At 38.6% G+C, this 20,698-nt stretch overlaps 1 protein-coding gene across 2 annotated transcripts in view; it reads right to left on the reverse strand.

The window, feature by feature from the left end:
* Positions 1-20,698, reverse strand: part of gpc6a (glypican 6a) — a 128,938-nt gene that overhangs the window by 86,731 nt on the left and 21,509 nt on the right. For both annotated transcript variants that reach the window (XM_071489129.1, XM_071489128.1), the window contains exon 2: positions 12,563-12,721. In XM_071489129.1, the coding sequence (XP_071345230.1) occupies positions 12,563-12,721 (159 nt within the window). The remainder of the gene's footprint in view (positions 1-12,562; positions 12,722-20,698) is intronic.

Below are 20,698 nucleotides of genomic sequence, written 5' to 3' on the forward strand. Positions count from 1 at the left end.
ACATGGTCACTGTAAATATTATAAATCTGTGCATGAGTATTACTTGCTAATATGAACTTTAGGTAATGTAAAGTTATGCTTTCTTGTTGTTTGATCCCATATCTTCATGATATAATCTTACCAAAACAGGCCTTCCAGACATACAAGTGTTATCCCTCAAAAATATAACAAATAAAGTCCCACAAGAACCACTGAAATATAGAGGCTGTTACAAAACTCCCAACTACCAACACAGCAAAGCTCTGCCAGTGTCCTCCACCCAGTGACTAAAGAATACTGACGATCAGTGTTTGAAGAGTAATCTCCCTGGCTTGTTAGACTTCAGTTTGCGTTAGTGTCAAAACAATCCTGTTATTGCACAGCTGCTGTAATATGGCAAACACCCATTGGCTTCATCTAGTGGAGAATAAATACCTTTAATTGTTAAATGAATTCAACCAAAACTGATTACTGTCCGGTAATTATATAGAATTACATGATGATTTGATTACACTGATGATTATGCTTTAGCAAATTGAAAATATGCATTAGAATTAAACAGTAAAATGATATTGTTAAGTAAGATATTTCTTTATCTGCTATTTACTCTTCTGTGATAATGGCACATCTCCAAGCTTTTCTCTAACCTTTGGTGTTGATTGCAAGACAGAAGTAGCATAAAGTCACGCACATCAACTATTAACCTAGAGCCAGCGTAACTGCAATGGTTGCAAGTCTCATTAATTGACAGGAAAGATCTTAGACACAATATGTTAGAAATGGAAATAAATCTTGTTGGTAACTGAACTACTGTCAAACAAGGAGCAAATATCAGAAAAAATTTAATGACACCACAAGGGGCACTGGACAAAAGTTCTGACCTCTGCAGGAGAGTCAGTACATGATAGATACAAAAAACTAGGATGCCTTGGGTGCCTCTGCCAACCAGTCCAGTTGCAGTTAATTAACGTGAATTCTTCAGCCAAAAATATGTTTTATGTGATCACAGTGAACCAGACTTTTGACTACCAAAATCTAATCAGTTCATCCCTGAGTCTAAATAAATGTTTGTGTTGAATTTGAAAAAAATATCCGGCGTTACTGAGATATCACATTCATGAGAATTAGACGGACGTGCAACCCAAAAACATAATGCCCCCAGCCATGGCTGACTGCGAAAATTACTGTTGAGCGGTGTCTATCATTAGCTCAATGTCCAGTGCTATATGTGCGCATTATAAATTCTGCCCTTAAGTCATAATTTACAACTGCCTCACTCATTTAACATTTGACCTTTATTATAGGATTGCAACACCACTGCTTGTTTTCCCTGAACACCGCCAATTTTACACATAACACTCGAGGCAGAGTGCGGAAATTAAAAAAAAAAAAAAAAAAAAAAGAGTCATTTGTGGCTCTAGAAAGAGCTGCTCAAAATGTAATGAACTGCCTCAAGTGATGTCACTTGAGTCAGCGTGGGTTTAGATTTACGATGGAAATATTCTGGAGGTGTGAAGTTAGAAACAAGTGATCTTTATTTTTTATTCTTTTTTAAAAAACTTTTTATGATGTTCAGTTTATATAATTTCATTATATAAGCTAAACATCATGTTTCACTGAAATGTAATAATTTCTTCTTGCGGTAAATGGATACACTCAGATGAGGTGTGGCACCTTCACAATAAAATACTGCATGGAGCCCAGGTATTTCTAATAAAACACTTTGTCTTTATAATATATAGCTAAATACATTAATATAATTACTACTATAAAACAATTAAATAATAATTTAATTAATATCTTACCAGTAGTGTTGCCTGGGGCAAAATGTATTGGCCTTGCAATCCAATGGCACTGAGAAATTATTCTAGGAAAGCAGTGATGTAATTAATTCTGAGTAGTACAATATAAAGTAGTTACCAACTTAGCCACTTTCAGACTTGGCTGCAAACCAAAACTTAGAGGCAAAGCTCTAGGTCCTCTTCTCTGTTCAGGTAATTATATTGACAAAAGCCACCTTTGCTGCAGGCATCTCTGTGTCTTCCAAGATCTGACACAGTTCAGTGTTGAGAGGCACTGGAGAAGTCAATTAGCAAGACTCAGAAAATCAAAGTGATTTTCTCCCATGGATGACATTCACACCTGTTGAATAGCAAGGAGCAAATTGGCTGTGCACACCATTACATTACTGTGACCCCGTGGATAAGCAGCTTTGTCTCACCCTGGCTGTTGGAGTGCCTCTCCCCATGAAAGCTTCCATGCAGAGCTTTGTCAGACTAATCCATCCTGCAGTGCTTCCTGTACCTGAATAAGGTTGCTGAGGTTCTCAGGAGAAAAAAAAAATGTTTGTGTGTTATATGTGTTGTTTTTTCTATTGTGTCATTTCTCAATAAAGATTAGGTTTTGCCTAGGCCAAAAGCAGGACTACAGCCGTGGCTGTACACTACACAAGTGGGGTCAGTGGTTCACTGGTGGACATTTTAAGAGAATATTGCAGCTTCAGTTCAGCCTGCAGTCTGCCTCACATTCTTTATGTATTTCTGAATAGAACTCTTTCAAAGCATTCCGGAGGAAAAGTGTGCAAGAATGTGTTTTGTGTTGTGGGAATGTGACAACATCAGAGCAATTGTACATATTTCAACAATATTTCAGAGGAAGTGGGCAAACAGCAGCAAGATCGCATGTGGGATTCGATTCTATTTTGACTCATAAATAAAACAAATAAATGTGATTAATAACATGAAACAAAATAATATTGTTTTGACAAATCTAATGGTATTTGTCTAAGGCTCAGTGTGAATTATTGTTTTGATTTTAAAAACCTGTTTTATTTCAATGAGGACTACAAAAATATATAGCCTATTTTGTAGCTTTAATTCTCAACTGTATCATGTTCCTGCACTATAGGCTGGAAATGAGCAATGAGGTTAAAGTGCACATACACAGATTTTGTGCTTGTCATACTCTAACAATGAATGGAAATGATTGAACTTTAACAACATTGTTTTCTAAAACCAAGTATCTATCTATTATTTTCCCTTTTCTTAACAAATAAAAACCTTGTATAATAAGTGTTGACCGTTAAACACTTGATTAAGCACAAGCACAGTGACAATTCCAACCTCTGTAACAACAACTTACATTTTCTTTCAAAATCAATTTTTAATAGACATATCCTGCAGTATTTTCACACAAATGAGGAAGTAGTAACCTTTCTCACAGTGTCCACAATTGAATTGCAAATTCAACCTGCTTTGGTTGCACAAAAGAGAACAATCCAACCACAATGTGTTCATTTGAGATATGCATGTTCTTCAAAATTTGGACGCAACAAGACTGTGCAGCTCTGCATCCGCAAAATCACACATACATTATGCCCCACAATGGCACAAAATGAAATCACTTTCCTGCTGTTTCATAAAAACATAAACATACTCCTATAGACAGTGTACCGTCTATAGATAGAGGTTCTCTGACCAATCTCATAATCTGGTTTTAAAATACATATCAATCGCAAGGAACCACTGTACAGAATAAACAGCAAAAACTCATAACTAATTTAACAGACTGATGATTCACCAGCAGCATAGATAAGTAGACATTGCAGCAAAAGAATTTTAAGCAGAGAAAAAATGGGTTTAATCAGCAATGCAAGAACAATCGCTGCCTTTCCTTCCAGCACTCCTGATGTCAAATCTCTCCTGGTGTAATTTGTACGTAAGGGATGACATGCCAATTACTCACTGTCACATCTCAAGTGAATGCTGAACTAAAAATTATGCCAACCTCACGGTCACTACATTCACTCAATTTTAAATGATGCATGGAAATCAAAAGGAGATGGAACAGTGGGGATCTATGAGGGAAGCATATCAGCACCTTTGCAGGATGGGGGTAACATTTTTCATCTGTCTCAATAGGCGGCTCGATCTCAGCTGTAGCCTCAGCAAACTCAATATCCCGAGGATAGGATTTTTTTTGTAAGTGAGTTTCCAGAGTGTATGTGTTTCAATATCTGACACAAAGTTTAAATTTAATAAATACATTGAAAAGAAGGATCACATTGCACCAGGCCCATAGATTTCCTCCTCATATTTGCGACGGCAGCTTGCGGAAAGGTATGCCTCTTATAGCCTCTCCTTGAAGCTCACCAGTGGGACAGAGTTAACAGTGTCCAGGCCATACAGAGCCATCCATCCTGAAGTACAAAAGTGACACCGGGACTGCAGCCTGTGCCAGATGATGGAAGCTGCCACCAACTCTCAGCTAAAGCACTGCCGGACAGACCCCATTCCCTCAGTCCTCGGAGAATTGCAGTCTTCCTGACATTCACTTAGGAGAACCCAGGGACACCAAAACAGAGGTTATTTATTTATGAACACTTCCAGGAACTGCGTGTCCACATGGTTTTAGGTTTCATTAGAAATGGACATGCAACTGTCATAGAGGTTTCAGCTTTATCACTGGGCTGTAGGGGTTAAATCAATGCATGCCCCTCACTCCTCACTAGTGTGCCGCCCTGTGTGTAATATAGTGTCATCTCCTGTGTAATGAAGGTCTTGTACCATCAGATGGTTAGCCCTGTCCTTTGTGGCCCAAACATTTGTTTTATGTCCTGTCTAATGTGTCCTGTACTAGAAGGTATATGGCTTCGTGTCATGGTGTCAGTGTCATAGTTTCTTCCATTTTTTCCACATTTGAAGTTTTTTTTTCCCCTCATACAAATCAGTGGTCAAAGGATAGTGAGTGTAGTATGCTGTTTAAGTAAAGTCACTGAGGAATATCAGGCTATATAAATAAAACTGACTTGACTTGATTTCACATGTATTTTACGCAAAAAAAGAAAGCAGTAACATTTTACCGTTGTCGTTGGGATATATTTCATGTACAGGAATATTTCCAATCTGATGTGACAAATCTTCACCACTGAGCAGTTTAAAAGCCTGTGGAGTTTTTGATCGCTAGTAGCACTATTGAGCAGTATCTCTGAGCGGGCCCCCATTTTGTTTGTCTCACAGGTGACGTGATACACGCTTCCGCTGTCACTATTTCACAGATCGACAGATGGTGGTAACACAATACTAACTACAGAGCTAGAAAACAAGAATACTGCTCTATAGTAAATAGAAATCAAAACAATGCAGGTTTCAAAGTTAGGAAGTAAGTCCATGAACTTGACATGAACGTGTACTGAGGTTCCCAAAAAGGATAAACCCCTTTAATTTGACTGACTCTTGTTTTCCCTTTACAGTGGAATCATCATTATCCTCGTTATAAACATTACATCTCTGAGCTCTGTTACTTTATTAACTGGACAGGACTAATAAATATGGTAAACACTAAGGGTAGCAAGATTAGATTTACATTTAGTCATGTTTATCTTAAGAGGACTATTGTATTATACAAACAGATTCTCTACACCGTTGTTTAGGCCCCCACAGCACCCAAGGAATCATTAGCAACCGCCTGTAATTTAGCAAGTTTACCTACCTGCCAAATTAGTGTCCAGCTGGCCATAGCAGCCCAACTTTCAACCAGTCCCTAATGTCTAAATGAGGCCAAAATCCATCAGAATCATGCACTGTGTATCAAGTGTAACCTCCTTATTCAATTTATTCATAGTATAAATTAATAATGCTGGCTATTATATTATGCACAAAGGATAATGGGAATTCTAAGTCAGTCCACAAACTCAAGTACTCCTTCTGCAACAGTGGAGCTTGTGTATGTCGTAATTAAATGTGGTAAAGCTATCATTCAAGTTTGCAGAAGCAAAACAGACGTAATTTGATACACTGAGGATATTAAGGATGATCTATAAAATTTTAAGCAAACAAATCGTTTACTTTCTGAAAAGGATTACAATGCTCATTACGACAAAAGTGGTTATTATAATTCTAGTACATAACTTCAGAGCTGAACTGGGGCAAGTATAATATAATGAGGACCTTTGAGATCCTGTTTTGATGTAACTATTTGATGTCAGCTATGAATTGTGGGCATTTTTCAAAATTTTACTTGGTAAGTACTTCAGTGAATGTCAAACATGAATAATAAATGTAAAGACTCTGAGTTTGTGATGTTTGGGGAACTTAGTAGATTACCAGGGGTTTTATATATCCACATATAAGAACAGAAATGGCTTCGGATGCACTGACTTTTAATTTAATATTTTTGAAGTCAGAGCTATTTACTATGTTGTGTTTATTCCATGTCACCCAGCTGAATTTGATGAAGCTCAGGAAGAAAAATTGTCTTGGTGTTAACATCCAGCATTGAATAAATGTAGATTACAAAGCAATACTCCTTAAAAGAAAATTCAATAGCACTGAGGTGATAACATCATAGTCTCTCTCTCTCTTTGAAGCAGAGTGAAAGATTTTCTTTAGAAGGGACACATGGAGAGATGCCATGAAGAAGAAAAGGAAGAATTCATCATTGTGTAGTGGTTCAATCTTTTATAACCAGAGCTCCACACTTGTGTGTGTGAGAAACAGCACAGTGGTAAACAAACAAAACATATGTCCCTGGACAGTCTAAGACAAAAGCAACCGATCTTTTGAACTTATTTGTAGAATGTGTTGTTTGAAGGCTATGCGAGCTGTAGTATTTGTTTGCATGCAAATATTTGCTAAGTTTGTCTAAGCAACATATACAGTTACGAGACTGTCCCTCTAAAAAAACAAAAAAAACAAAAAAAAACAAAAAAACAAGCCCATATGTCGTCTGTTCCATATTGTTAAGCAACGTCTAGTGGCCCAAGTCATTATGATGACAACAAAGGAGTAAGTCAGATGACATATTATAAAGGGCGACAAAGTCTACATTAGGAGGAGGTTGGGGTGAATGAACTTTAACACAGTGCCCCACTGTTCATTTCCTAATAGCCATTTTATTATTGTAACAATCATGACAAAGGTCCACTACCCATGCTGACATATCAGAGGGTGGGGACAAACAATCTATATGGGCATTCAGGTTGGAGGACTTGTTGCAGTTTACGGTTTCATTTAGCTTTAAGGCATTTTGAATGTAGCCTAATGGTTTTAATTTACAAATGCACCTGCAATTATGACTTTTCATCTCTTACATGCCCAATTTAAAGTATTTCTAGACCTAATAATTGGATGCTTTACTCCATTATTTGACTATAACAAATACCAATTTACATGAATCCTTATTTGCAGGGCTCTTAGCTTAAGGTAAACATGGTACTATTGCCTCGCCCAGTGCAATCCAATCAGCAGCGCTCACAAAGCTGAAGCTGCAAGGGTTGGGTAATTGGATATGAAAGATCAAAAGCATTTGATGATTCACCAACTACATAGAACATAAAAAAGGCAGGCTGCAATTATTCTGGTGTTTGCTTTATGAGGAGAAAATGTGTTTAAATTGAATGAAAATTATTGTCCATTACTCCATCAGACATTACTGCTAATAAGTTACAACAAGTTGGTTCACAGACCGTCATGGCTCCCTCTGTTGTTTCTAATGGGGTCAGTGTTAAAGTGCACTGTTGACTGTGATTCATCACTCTGTGATTTTTTATCAAAGCGTTGTTTTTTCCTCTTTCTGTCTAAAAGAGACCACAGTATCATGAACAGGACCACTGTGCTGACTGTGAAGAGCGAAATATTTTAGGTCCCATTTGCTGCTCTTTCATGCGTAACAAAAGTGCTTGCTGCTTGTTCTTTGGATTCTTGACTTAGTGTTCGGTGGTGCACAAACAACTTTAATACACTAAACAATTAATCTGAAAACTATAAAGATATGATTTAACAATGAGCCCTGGAATATCTGTGTCAGTTGTTCTGCTTGTCTCTATCTGACAGCGGAAAGATAGATTCTTTTATTTTCCTTTAAAACCTAATAAGACAAAATTTCCTATTGCTGAGGCACTGCACCTTGAAATAAAATGTTACGGATAAAGAATGAATCTGTGAAATGCTATAACTCGAGTAGTGTTTTTGCCCTGTGTGTTTGCTGGCTTACATAGCCCACAAGGAGCTTGTGAATTTGTAGAGACCACAGATTAGAGAGAATGGGGTGCTGTGTTCCAGTCAGCCTTGGTTTAAGTCGGGTGTGAATAAGGGATTGTTGAAGTGAATGAGGGGCGCTGCAGCTCTCAACGGTGAGCAGAGAAGCTCTGCTGGGGCAGGATCAAAGAACTCAGTCAACCAAGGCTGCTGCTCAATCCAGACTTTAGTCAACCAACCACACACGCTAATCTCTTGCTGAGGTCTCGTGAGAGGACAGAAAGGCATCAACCAAACAGAGGCTAATGAGCATCTACCATACGACAAGATCAAATGACAAACAGATAGGATAATACTGGAGATATAAATTAGTCAAAATCCCCTCCAATTCTATTAACCTCTTAAAAACACTAAATATACTGCTGAATTGCATTGGTATAAATTATATAATGCTGAACAAGACTTTTCTTGAATGGGGGCCATTTGGAATTCAGATGCTTAACACAAAATACTAATAATACTAATAATGCAAGAGGATCATTTTGGAGCAGAATAAGTTCATTTAAATGTTAAAGCCACAATAACCAGATGCTTATCTTATGCGCTGTGTTCAGCATGGGTGAATTCTGACAAATTCTTGCTATGGACCAATAGCAAACCGTCTTGACAGTTCTGACCGTTGAGGGAATGGGGAGCTAGAGAGTCCAAAACAAAAGAAGCAATCTGAGCTTGCAGCATTGGCTTTGTTCCACCATCCACTTTCTGTGGATGCAGCTTTGCTCTGCCACACTGCTCCACTAAAAAGTTTGCAAACAGTCATGAGACAGGAGTCAGTAATGCAAGTACATTTCTTGAACAGACTGTCTCAACTCAGTGTCAGCTTAGCGATTGACCCGGCAAACCAGTTATCTTGGAGAGCCCTTGAGACTGACAAGTGTTAGTACATTGTCTGCTGGCTAGTGTGTTAGCCATTAGTGTGCCAACTACAGCACTTTGCTAACTAGCCCCATGAATAGTCCCTGATATAGCAGCAACAATTTCACAAGCTTTGTTGTTCCACTTGATCTAGTTTGACCCAGCCCCTGAAATGTTTTTTCTTTTTCTTTCTGATCATATTTGGCCATGAACGAACATGGCAGCTTCACAAATAAATCTGGAACATTTGAATTTTTAATCAACAATTCCAAGTAAGTCAGCCATTGGATTCCTGGGGGCAACTGAGTCAAGGGTTTAATACTAGTGATTGAGATTAATGAGACTGACTGATTTTTTATTTATTTTTTTTAGCTAATCGTGTCTAAAAAAAAGGTCAATTCCACTAAAATGGTGACATTTTAAATATATGATCCAAGAAGAAAATCTCTTTGATTTCTGGTCTTGTATAACAGCATCAGTGGCCACAAACCACTCTGTTCAGCGGTTTCAGTCTCAAATCACTTGACTGAGCATGAGGCACCTTTTATCATGGTTCATCCACTGCAATTAATCTTTAACAGATGTGATGCAACTCTCTCCCTCCCTCTATACTGGAGATCATTAATGCTTTCAGAAACTAAAAAAAAAAAAAAAAAAATGTTGGGAGGGTAACCATACTGAGCCAAAGAAATGCAGAGAGTTGCAGTACTGCAAAGTTGGTTGTGAGTTTCTTCCTCCATACTGTGCATCAATTGGACTGGAATATGACCAGACTCTAAGTCTCTCTGGGAGAATGTAAGGCATACTGAGTCATACTGAAAAAAGATGATTGGACGTTCAGAATACCCAAACCTTAATTCTAGTGTGCAACAGTCATTTATGGCTTCAGGATTGCTCAATAATGCATCAAAACCCACAGGCCTCCAGGGGAAGCAGTCAGTAATCAAAAAGTAAGTTAAGGTTTTCATAATAGGGCCCTATAAATAACTGGGGACAGAAATGAGGGCATGTAAAATTGATGAGGGATGATTCAAACCCCACGAGGTGGAGGGAGCTTAATGCAAGGAGAGGGAATGTGATGTTGAGTGGCCCGGCGATATAGGCATGTGCAGAAGATGGAATTGCATAAGTGATTTGTGTCACCAGTGTTACTATATAACTGTGCAGATATATGGACATTGTTCTGGAGGCATCGTCTGTGAAATGGTGCTATAAATGTAGCAATTCACTCCAGCTTTTAAAATATTTTACTGTACATTTCAAACAATCTGGCAACACTCACCTAACCTATGGCTATCAATTAAAAGTTTTAAAGAAAAAGGGTTGAACCTTTTTTATGTTGCAATTACTGGTTCTTTCTACTCCTGTGACTTTGATATGTTTCTCAGAGAGGCCTTAAAACTTTGTGTTTCTTGAGTTTCTTGTACATCTGAAGCTACTTCAATACTGAGTATCTGCTGATACTGAGTCTGATCCAATACTTATAGTGATCTAAATGCTGATTAAATTTATATCTGACATAAGACCTGAAGACTACTCAATCAGACATATCTTATTTTTTATAAGGTGAAGGTTCTGTTTCAAAAAATATGACATTTACAAACTCAAAAATGAATGATATAATAAGCATGAAAGTTTAACTTCAGAATGTGACTTCTTAAGTTGACATGATGTTTCACTCATTTGGAGATGTAGCAACTACAGAAACACTCAGTCCACTCGCAGTTGTATAGCGGTGTTATGAGGTGGAGCTACAGACACCAGCTGCGGAGATCACTTCAATGAGACAACAGACTGACAACAGACTTGACCTGTCAGCGACAGCTGATATGCTGCTGGTGATGTAAGTAATTTCTTCAGATAAAGAGACCATCAGTGCTGGCTTAAATGGAGAAGCTGCAACCTAAAATATTCGTAGACATAGCTTTGCCAATAAGACAGAGAGAGGAGAAATAACAGATTTGTAGCGTTTAGTGAATCTGTATTTTACCAACCCCAGCGTGTAAACACAGAGTCAGTTGCACCACTGTACTCACATATTTTTTCACATCAACATATTGAAATTTTAACTTACATATGCTATCCAAAGAAGAGCAGTGCTGCAACACTAGCAGGCTAATGTGAAGAAAACACAATGGAGTTCAGTAAAGACAAGAATGGGAATGGATTGTCTTTATTTTAGCTGCTACGATCCATTTGAAATACACCCAGATCGGTCCCAACACCAGTCCATAGGACTGGCTTTGTACTGACCTTGAATCCGCAACAGTGAGAACAAAGAATGATCATGATGATCTACAGTTCTGTAATTTCATACAGGGGGCAATAGAAAGGTATTTTTAAAAAATGATTCTGAGGTGTAGTTCATAGTTTACTTTAGAAGTCATTCATGAAAGTCATAGCAAATTGCTAATTCTCACAATCTTGTAAATGCAGTGATTTGTACTGGGATAGGATTCATAATATTATCTAGATTCAGCCTTTCAGACTATGTTCAAAATTATACTGATGAACTAATCCTGCAAATTATAACAATAACACTTGAATTTCTATTCTACCATAGTTCCAGAGACATGCCGCTCAGTCCACTGCCAACCTGACAGATGAATCATTTAACACTCAGCAGAAAATCATTTGAAAGAATGCTCTTGACGGTTTTTTGGCCAGGTGACACATCTATCTCTCTCATTCCAACTACTCCCTGTTTAATGCTGCCACGTAGTTTTCAGTTTGCATCACATTTGACATCACGTACGGAGGAAAAAAAGATGGATTTTACACATGCGGTTTGCCAAGGACCGCAGAAAACATCCTTATTCAAGATTCATTAGTGTCTCTTTTTGTACTGAAGGACCTGTTTTCTCTCTCCCACCTGCACACAGATATTACTTATGTAGAACCACAGAAGCCTGAGTGAAAAGGCTCACAGATTTTTTGGTTACTGTACACAGGGTCACAGCTGCAATTCATTGATCTGTTTTTTTTTTTTTTTAAATAAAATGTACCACACGCTTGGTATTTACTGGCAAGGAAAACATTTTGTTGATCAAAACTAGACCCTTTGATGCTATTCAGTGAAGTTGATATGAACCTGACAAAAAAACCTTGTTTACATATAAAATAGAAATTTAAATGAGGCAACTGATTCTTTCTGAGGAGACAGCCAGAGGTGATACACTGACAGCACAAGTGGCATGAAGACTCCAGAGCACCTTGATCTCATACTGTGCACCGTGTGAGCTCTCCTGACAGTGACGCAGTGCGCTGACTTTACTTTTACAGACTGTCAGATTCGCCAATAACTAGTTTCACCACAGAGCCACATTAGTACCGTCTTGCTCTGTCAACGTGTGAGTAAATTCACAGAAGTCCAAAGCACCAACACACAAAGCACTGACCATCAGTCAATCAGGAAGGCATATGGTGTGTGTTTGTGAGTAGAAATAATAGCTACTTGGACAGTCTTGGAGATAAAGAAGAATATTCAACATCAATCTGCCCATATCTTATTCTTAAGAGTCATAGTGATCATTAATCATGCCTTCAGTAGTCGGTGTTTGACAGTAAAAAAAAGTCTGACAGTGCTTATCTCGAGTGCCTTCACTTGATGGCGGTGTCTGGGATAGCAATTTAAATGCATCACAACATCTGCATGTTAAACAGATAAAACACACCCATCCACCATAACTCACCATCAAACTTTTTATGCCTCGAGACAAACGTCGTCCTCATATTGTGACTGCTCTCCTCGACCAGGTTCTCGAACTCCAGTTTGCTCTGCTGGCTGAGTTTGTCCTCCATCTCGGACGTGCAGCAGGTGTATCCCTGAGGACAGACACGCAGGTGCTCACCTGAGGGAGACAGAGAGACACAGAGCACCGTTTTTACACACATCACTGCCACAGGATTCGGGTTTTCAAAAGGCTGAGCCGAGTCTTTGATCAAAAGACTCCTGTGATTTTGGGACTCCTCATCGCTGGAGCTATCAAAGCGGGACAGACCGTAACAAATGGAGGAGGATAATATTTGTCAGTAACCTGCTATCATGTGAAACAGAGAGCAGCTTTGATAAGGCAGCACCAATGCTCGGCATAGGATTTTCTTTATGTCACAGTCCAAACCACAGCAATAATGGCGACTGAGCTAATTTAGATCAGTATTATGTACATTGAATGGAAGGTAATGCATTCACAATCAGTTCACAGACAGTGCTAAGAATATGCCAAGTAGTGCAGAGCAGCCAAAATTAGCATTAAATCTGTGTTGACTGATTTTTTTTTGTTTGTTTGTTTTGGTTACTTGAGGTCAGCACAACAAGCTGTAAAAAAAAACACTGACATACTCTAAGAGATGCTAATTTGCCCATATACATTTGGAGTCCTGTTTCTCTCCACCTGATCAATGAAAGTCCAATTTCAGCTCTTCTTTTAGTTCTGCTTTGGCCTGCACCAACTCCTGAGTGGATCATTTGGCTCTCTAGCAGATCATTGACCTCCACTTGATGCCCATTGGGTGGTAAAAAAATACATTCAAGCCACTAATCCTTGCCGACAGAGTGACCTCTAGGTCTGCAACCCTCTACTTGAACTCAAACAGGCTTATGCTCCTTCTCAGCCTCTGTGTTCCTCCAAGGAATGTCGTCTGGCGTTGCCACCCCCTGCACACACAGCAAACCAAGTCCAGACTGTTCTTGTTTGTGGCTCCCCGATGGTGGAACAAGCCACCGAATGCTACCAGGGCAAGAAACTCTGTAAGGCCCATCTCTTCCAAACACCCCTAACATGCCTAACTAGCACTTACTATGCACTTTTGGTTCTCTTCTTTACCAGTTCTCCTTGCACTTGGCCTTACTGAATGCATTTAGTACTTAGTGGTCTAATACTTATTTCAAGGTCTCTTACTGCACTAAAGCTTTAGTGCAGTCCCTCCCTTTGGATAAAAGCTTCTGCCGAATGGTTTGGTGCTGAGCAGGTTCATTTGAGCTTTTTTGCTTTAAAACAACTGTCTGCTGTGTCTGAAAACAATACAGATGACAGCAAACACAGAGAGCCAAAACTGTCAAGTTTTACAGGCCAGAAAACCAAAACAATGAGCTCAACAACACTAAAATGTTACATGGAGTTGAGGGGAAATTTCACATCACATTGTTAAAATAAAAAAAAATGATTATTGTAAGCAGGAATATTTAAATTGACTAACTTCCTGACATCACATTTTATACTGTGATGTACCAGGACACAGTTTCTGGAAAAGGTGAGCTGCTACAGATTTCTTTAATGTGATTTTTTGTTTATATCTTTGTTTGGTTTTTTGCAACCTGCAAACTAAATTCCATCTATTGTGCTGGAGTAGGGGCAGAAAGACCTGTGGTGCAGATCTTCCTTCACCATATAAAACAAATATTATCTGCATGTCCATCTACCAGCAGGGATGAGCGGGTCGTTCAGATAAAAAGTCCTTTAAAGAAATTGAAAAACATTAAGAGTGTTCTCTCGATAATGCGATGTTTTATGGAGCCTTGGACTCTTGACTCTTTGTACAAGATGTGGTGCGGAAGCCTCTGCTCAAAAGGCATTAAAAAAAAAAAAAAGAGCAGTTTAAAATGTTTCTGGTGAGTAAGCGTTTGCATTTGGAGCCAGGATCCATCCAAGGTGAGTTGAGTGTTTCAAAATCCTTTGAATATCTGTCTTGATGTCTCTACACGGTAAGGGGTATAGGAAAATTGAATCAGTTGGGCTGTATCTCTATCGCTGATAAACAGAAGTATTGGATCTGGTGAAGAGTATTAAATAATTTGTCAAATCCGGGGAGTTCACTAGAGAACAGTAGAAATTATTTAGAAACTGAGAAAAAGAAAGTTTATTTCTCGTTACAACCTTGATGTTGGGGGAGGGGTTCCTCTCTGTGGATTATCTTCTGATTAGAAGGAGTGTGAGTGTGTAACAGGCATGAATTGCATTACAGAATGAAGGAAAGAGATTCTGAAGTCTGATGAAATGAAAAAGTTAACTCTACAGTGATAATGCGCTGTGCTATCTGACAGACACCAGGCTTAGCCCATCATGCATTTAACACTATCTCTATCTCAGAGCGTGGCGATGGCCGCGTCACCAGGCAGGTGTACAGGGACTGAGAGACATGAGATTAGAGGGAACACTGATTTGAGCCAGATACATACAGATTCCTGAAGCAACGCCAGTGCAGAGTTGCTGATGGTTGAGACAGCTGTGTCCAAACACCAGGACAGCTTCAGGACGACACTGAAAAAGTGACTTTTCAATCAAAGGGAGAATCCGACTTGTGATTTCCACTGTCAACCCTCACAGACACAACCCACACAACTAAATCTGCAAGGATGCATGTGATAAAATGCCTAAGTCCGCAAAGTAAAAGAAGTCTGAAATCACTCCCAAAGCTTCTTCAACTAAATACTGTTTTTTTTGTTTGTTTATTGTTGTTGTCGTTGGTTTTTTTTTGCGTGTGTGTGTGTAAATAGTAGGTCAATTATAGGATCAATGATAATAAAATATTATGCCAATATATATATATATAGTAAAAATGTTTTCATTTCTTTTCATGTAAAATTATTTTCTGATTTTAAAATGTTAAAGTCAGATTGTCAGTTCAACAAAGCAGCATAACAACCCCACAATCCACCACATTTAAAGATTAGAAAGTTACCCCTTATATGACTAAATGCATCAAAAATGGCAGAAACTCCATTAACTGACTTTTAACAACTGTCAGAGATATGAGAAAATTAAAGTAAGTGAGCTTCATAAATGATTCAAACTCAGAAAACCCTGTGGCCAGAATATGCCCATTTTCAAACTAACGTGACATGTTTTTCCTTCTAGTGATGACATTAAAAATTCTTTCCATTACAGAGCCCATTTTGTTGTTATTTTTGATAAAGGCACTTCATCAGAAAGTTGCATCTATGTGCTCAACAGCAGGAGCTTACGAGAAGGACTTGAGGGCTTTATCATGGATTACAAGTCACTGAGAAGATGAGTTCTGTAAACAAAATAAGAGAGACAGAAACAAACAAATATACGACAACACATAAATAAACAAAAGACTGAGACTGTGGCTGTGAAAACACTGAAAGTACACTGCTCGTGACTGTTTGTCTTGCTGGGCAGCAACATCTGCCAAACCAGCAAAACTGCGGCCCAAGAAGGCAGTAGTTTTTGCAAGTTCTTTGAGAAATAATTACTTTTCTTTGATATGTTACAGATCTGTACAAATAGCAATTTTAGAGGGGCCACATTTTTGCATACATGCTATATTATATCTGATCTCCTGCTCTACATCTGAGAGCATCAGACATCATTATCAGCAGTTTAAAGAACAAAACGTCTGGCCAGCAGTGGCATGAAAGATTTGTACGTTTGTACGTTTTTTTTTCCATTTCTACCTATTAACATTTGAGAAAGGGAAAGATGAAATGACTGTCATTGTACCAGTTGGGGATTGGCACAGAATAGCCCCAGATCATGGGACTTTTTCTGATGGATTCTACTGCACAATGCAAGGCAGAGGCAGGCACTCTGGTGTTCTGCATGCATATAGACTAAGCTATAGATGAAGGAGCTGTGCATGGATAATGAAACAAAGAGTATGCAGTACGTACGTGCTGGCACTCTCAAATGTGCTTAATCCTTAATAAGTCCTTAGAGAGGCACCAAGCTACAGTAATGAGGTGCACCATCAACAGTTCAACACAAGCCCATTGTCTCCAGAGTAACGCACAAGCCTCATGGCCACTGAGACCAAACTCTCTGAAACAACAAAATAAGCTGAAATGCCACAGTTGATTTCTATTTGGTGATTCTCTAAGGTTCTTTTGCTTCTCTCCTAAGCAACAACATTGTCATCTTTTAGCGACGCGACAGCATTCCTCAACTGTCACACATTATTTGTAGAGTGTGGAGACGCAACACTGTGTGAAAATCTTTACTCCAAACAGCAAGCAGAAAACTATATTTTGCAGGGTATGGGGTTTGAGATTAGTGTATCATACTGATACAATTTCATTCATTTATTTTTACATCAATACAATTCAGGTTTTCATTACAGAAATCACCGCTTATTTTTCCAGCCAATGCTCCTGTCACTTTGTGTTGTATCAGTTTTGCTTTCACGTGGGCTCCCATTCACTGAAACACAGTCTCATAAAAGTATTAATCACATTCTGTTTTCTGGGGAAGGAAGGTGTTAACATTGATTGTTAATGCTGACTTGGAGTCAAGTTTCTGCTGGCATGCATCAGCTGGTTGGAAAATATCAAAGAAAACACCTCATCTCAGCCATGTGGACCGCGTTTCCCAGGATCTAAAGTTGTAGTATTTGAAACAAAGCCCAAGTAAGAACTTGGCACAAGGGTGATTGGTTTATTGTCATAATGATGGATAACTTAGGAATAATGGCATTTTCTTGCTGCATTAGGGAGCCCTGCAACTCTGAAGTAAGTCAATTTCAATTGGAAGTTTCCGTCGATGCAATAAATTGACTTCACTTGTCAAAGTAGGTGGAATACCACAGTTGCCAACTAAAGGTTGGCAAAAAAAAATCATATATCAATAAAAGGCAAAGTGTCCTTTAGTTTGAATGACAGCTGAAAAGAAACCCTGTTGCTTTTAGCTTTTAGAGGTTCTTCACCACTCTGTTTATGTTTCAGTTTTTTTTGTTCTTTTTCAAAATGAACACATAATTTGACATACCCATCTACTTTCAGTACTTTCAAAACTGTGACACTGCTGTTACATAAAATGACATAAAATAAAAACTTTGTGAGCCGCCAGCAACTCTGTGCATGTTTATGATGTTGTGACTTTGAGCTTGTCCCAAATTATTCCTTCTTTCCTTTTCTCACTTGTCTATTTTCCAGGCTGCTTTCCATAATATAGATAGATACCAAAATAAACAGCAGCATATAAATAGCAGATTTGCCAAAATAATACAGGACAAAACTATTCAAGATATTTACACAAAACTTTCCCTGACATTTTTCTGCTTTGTTTATAAATGGTGAGCTCTGAGTTTCAAAAGAACAAAACAAACATAAATACACTACCTTAGTGAAGTTAGGGACTAATTGTCCCCTGGTCTCGATGGGATTTTGGCTCACTGGACCATATCTGTCCTGTTCTAGTTGGTTGCTTTATACCCAAGATGGAATTTGAAACCAAGCTGTCGATACACTGCATGCTTGTGAGATCACAGTTGTGCTCAGACTCTGTCAGGCTGACTTCAGCTTGTAAGACTCAATACCGACGGTGCCAACAAAAATGGAGACACGCAACAGAAAGCCACAGATGTCTGTTTAGGCTGAGAGCCTGTTATCATAAAAATACATTTACAGATGAATTAAACAAATCCAACGTGAGTGCAGTCACGACTGGTCAATATCATAAAGAAATTAGGTCTTTTTAAACAATAAAACTGTTTAAATATGAAATAAATGGAATCAGGGTACCTGTTTAACAGACAGCAGCTCAACAAGAGCCCATTCACACCTTTGTCAAAGCACCATGATATATGCGGTTTTAAATACTACAGGTCCATTTTATAGCTCCTAGACTGGGCACTTGTTCAAAACAGAAAAAAATAGATGTGTGAAGGATTTACACTAAAATACCCTCCCTCCCATTCTGAAAACTATATAAGCGCATTATACTTATTTATTTATTTATGAAATGATTACATTTGGAATAAGTCAACTCCAAGCAATTCATCTGAACAAGCCTGTGTATATGCTCACGTAAACAGCCTCAGTGATGAATTTTCAGAAAGCAGAGCTGTTAGCAAGCAGAGCAGCGAGGGGGAACTGTTTTTGTCGCTCACATTACCGATGGCTGCAGGTGAAGAGGGGCAAGTGGGAAGTTGGGAACAGTCCCAGAGCACGTCCACGGCATCTGTTAAAATGGCTTGCCAAATCAGCGCTGCGACCGAAGCTTTCACTGCTGATGAAACTTTTGCACATTTATTAAAAACCCAAAGTGGGACTACACTTTTGAGCTATACCTATTTTGGTAATGTGTTCTGTCTCTCAGCTAAAACAGCAGGTAAAGGATGAAAGAAAGAGTGTAAAGTTCGATTCAGCTCGGTGAGCAGCGGAGAAACGCATACTGTGTGTGAACTTTGTGGTAACAACACTGAGAAAGACACACGTGTCACATCAGGTTTTTCATCCAGAGAGAAGCCTGCTTCCATTTAGATGTAAAACAACACAGCCGTAGCTTAAGCTTTGGGTCTGGCACATCCACCCACATTCATGATTCATTACACTCTTAACCTGATCACAAATTCATGGATCAGCACACGCAAAGACAGGCAAGAATACACACATGCATAATACATTATTTACTCATTGGTTTATCTATGACTTATGAGCAAATAGTTATGTAATTGCTGTGAAAGGAAAAAAAAGGCAGATAAAGGCTTACACTCATATGTTTGACCCTGTCCAGCTTGTTTATGTATCACTCTGTCCTTGTAGCTGCTTCAAGCGCAGATGTCAGAAGGGGCTGCTGCACATCTTTCAGAACATGCTGATCAGAGATTTAAATATATGTAATTACAGAAGGCAAGATAATTAAGGACAAATGCTAATTTTCTTTGGGGATGTTACAGTGAAATGTTCTGGCATAAGCTCAAATGTTTCCTAATCAAAAGGAAGCGAGGCATAAGAAATATTGTTCAGCTTACAAATGCAATCACACATTAGTTGTTTGTTCAGTTTCTCTTGAGGCGCAGATGTGTTAGCCTCCTCTGGATCACTATCTTCATGAGCTGCAACACACGACTGAGGCGCAGCTTCGTGATTAGATGAAATTGCTGACTACAGTTTCAGAGACTGCTCACATAGGCCAGCTCAAAGCTGATGAATGGCTGGAGAAAAATTGGTGAGACAATGCATGTTTGACAAACGCTATCAGCTGCACAGACTGAGCTCCTTTCACAGAATTCAAAGCTCCTTGACCCATTAAAAGCGTTACTTTAAGATTATTATGAGTGTTAGGTATGTTTAACCTACCACACATTCTGTTCTTCTAAATAACAAAGTAAGGCATATATAGGTCATTTGTATGAAGTGGATGAACCTGGAGGTATGATCATGCAGAGATTAAAGAAGAACTAACATCATATGGTATGCTTTATTCCACACATGCCTTGTATTTGGCCTCACTTCCCTTTGGCTTCATAGCCCTTGATGTTAAAGAAGCACGCACGTGTGTTTGAAGTTTCATATGTAGGCATACGCTGCAATAATGTCTAACAGGCAGGCATAAAGGATGGCACGTTTCTTATCCTTCCTTTCTAATAGTGGTTCATTAAAACTGGCAGTGGAGGCTACAGTTAGCTTAGGCACCTGTATGACGTTAAAGCTCAACAATTGAAGCAGATGCCCTGATGATATGCAACAGATTTACTGTTTAAAAAAGCGCATTAAAGTTGAAGACTGTTTCTGAGGTTTTCTGCATATATTTTTTCTCTGCTGTATACTCTTTTGATCTCCTTGTTCTTAATCAGCACGACACGGAAACTATTTCTCAAAGCAAACAGATTTACAACACACTACCGACATTTTCTTCAGGGGAACTCTCGACAGACACAGAAATAGCCCCGTTAACAATGCCTTTGCTGTTGAGATTTCTGCCACATGGTGGCTAATGTCAGAAACCCATTTTGTCATGTTTTTCTTTTTGCAAATTTTGCTGACATTGTAAATAATGTGGTGCCCAAGTAATTTTAGCATATTATGACAAAAAAGTTTTTTGCTTTGTATACATATAGTTTTCCCAAAATCAACAATGGCTTTA

The sequence above is a fragment of the Trachinotus anak genome, unplaced genomic scaffold (assembly GCF_046630095.1).
Source record: "Trachinotus anak isolate AG129_WGS33_773 ecotype Australia unplaced genomic scaffold, CSIRO_AGI_Tana_v1 ptg000011l, whole genome shotgun sequence".
Classification (NCBI taxonomy): Eukaryota; Metazoa; Chordata; class Actinopteri; order Carangiformes; family Carangidae; genus Trachinotus; species Trachinotus anak.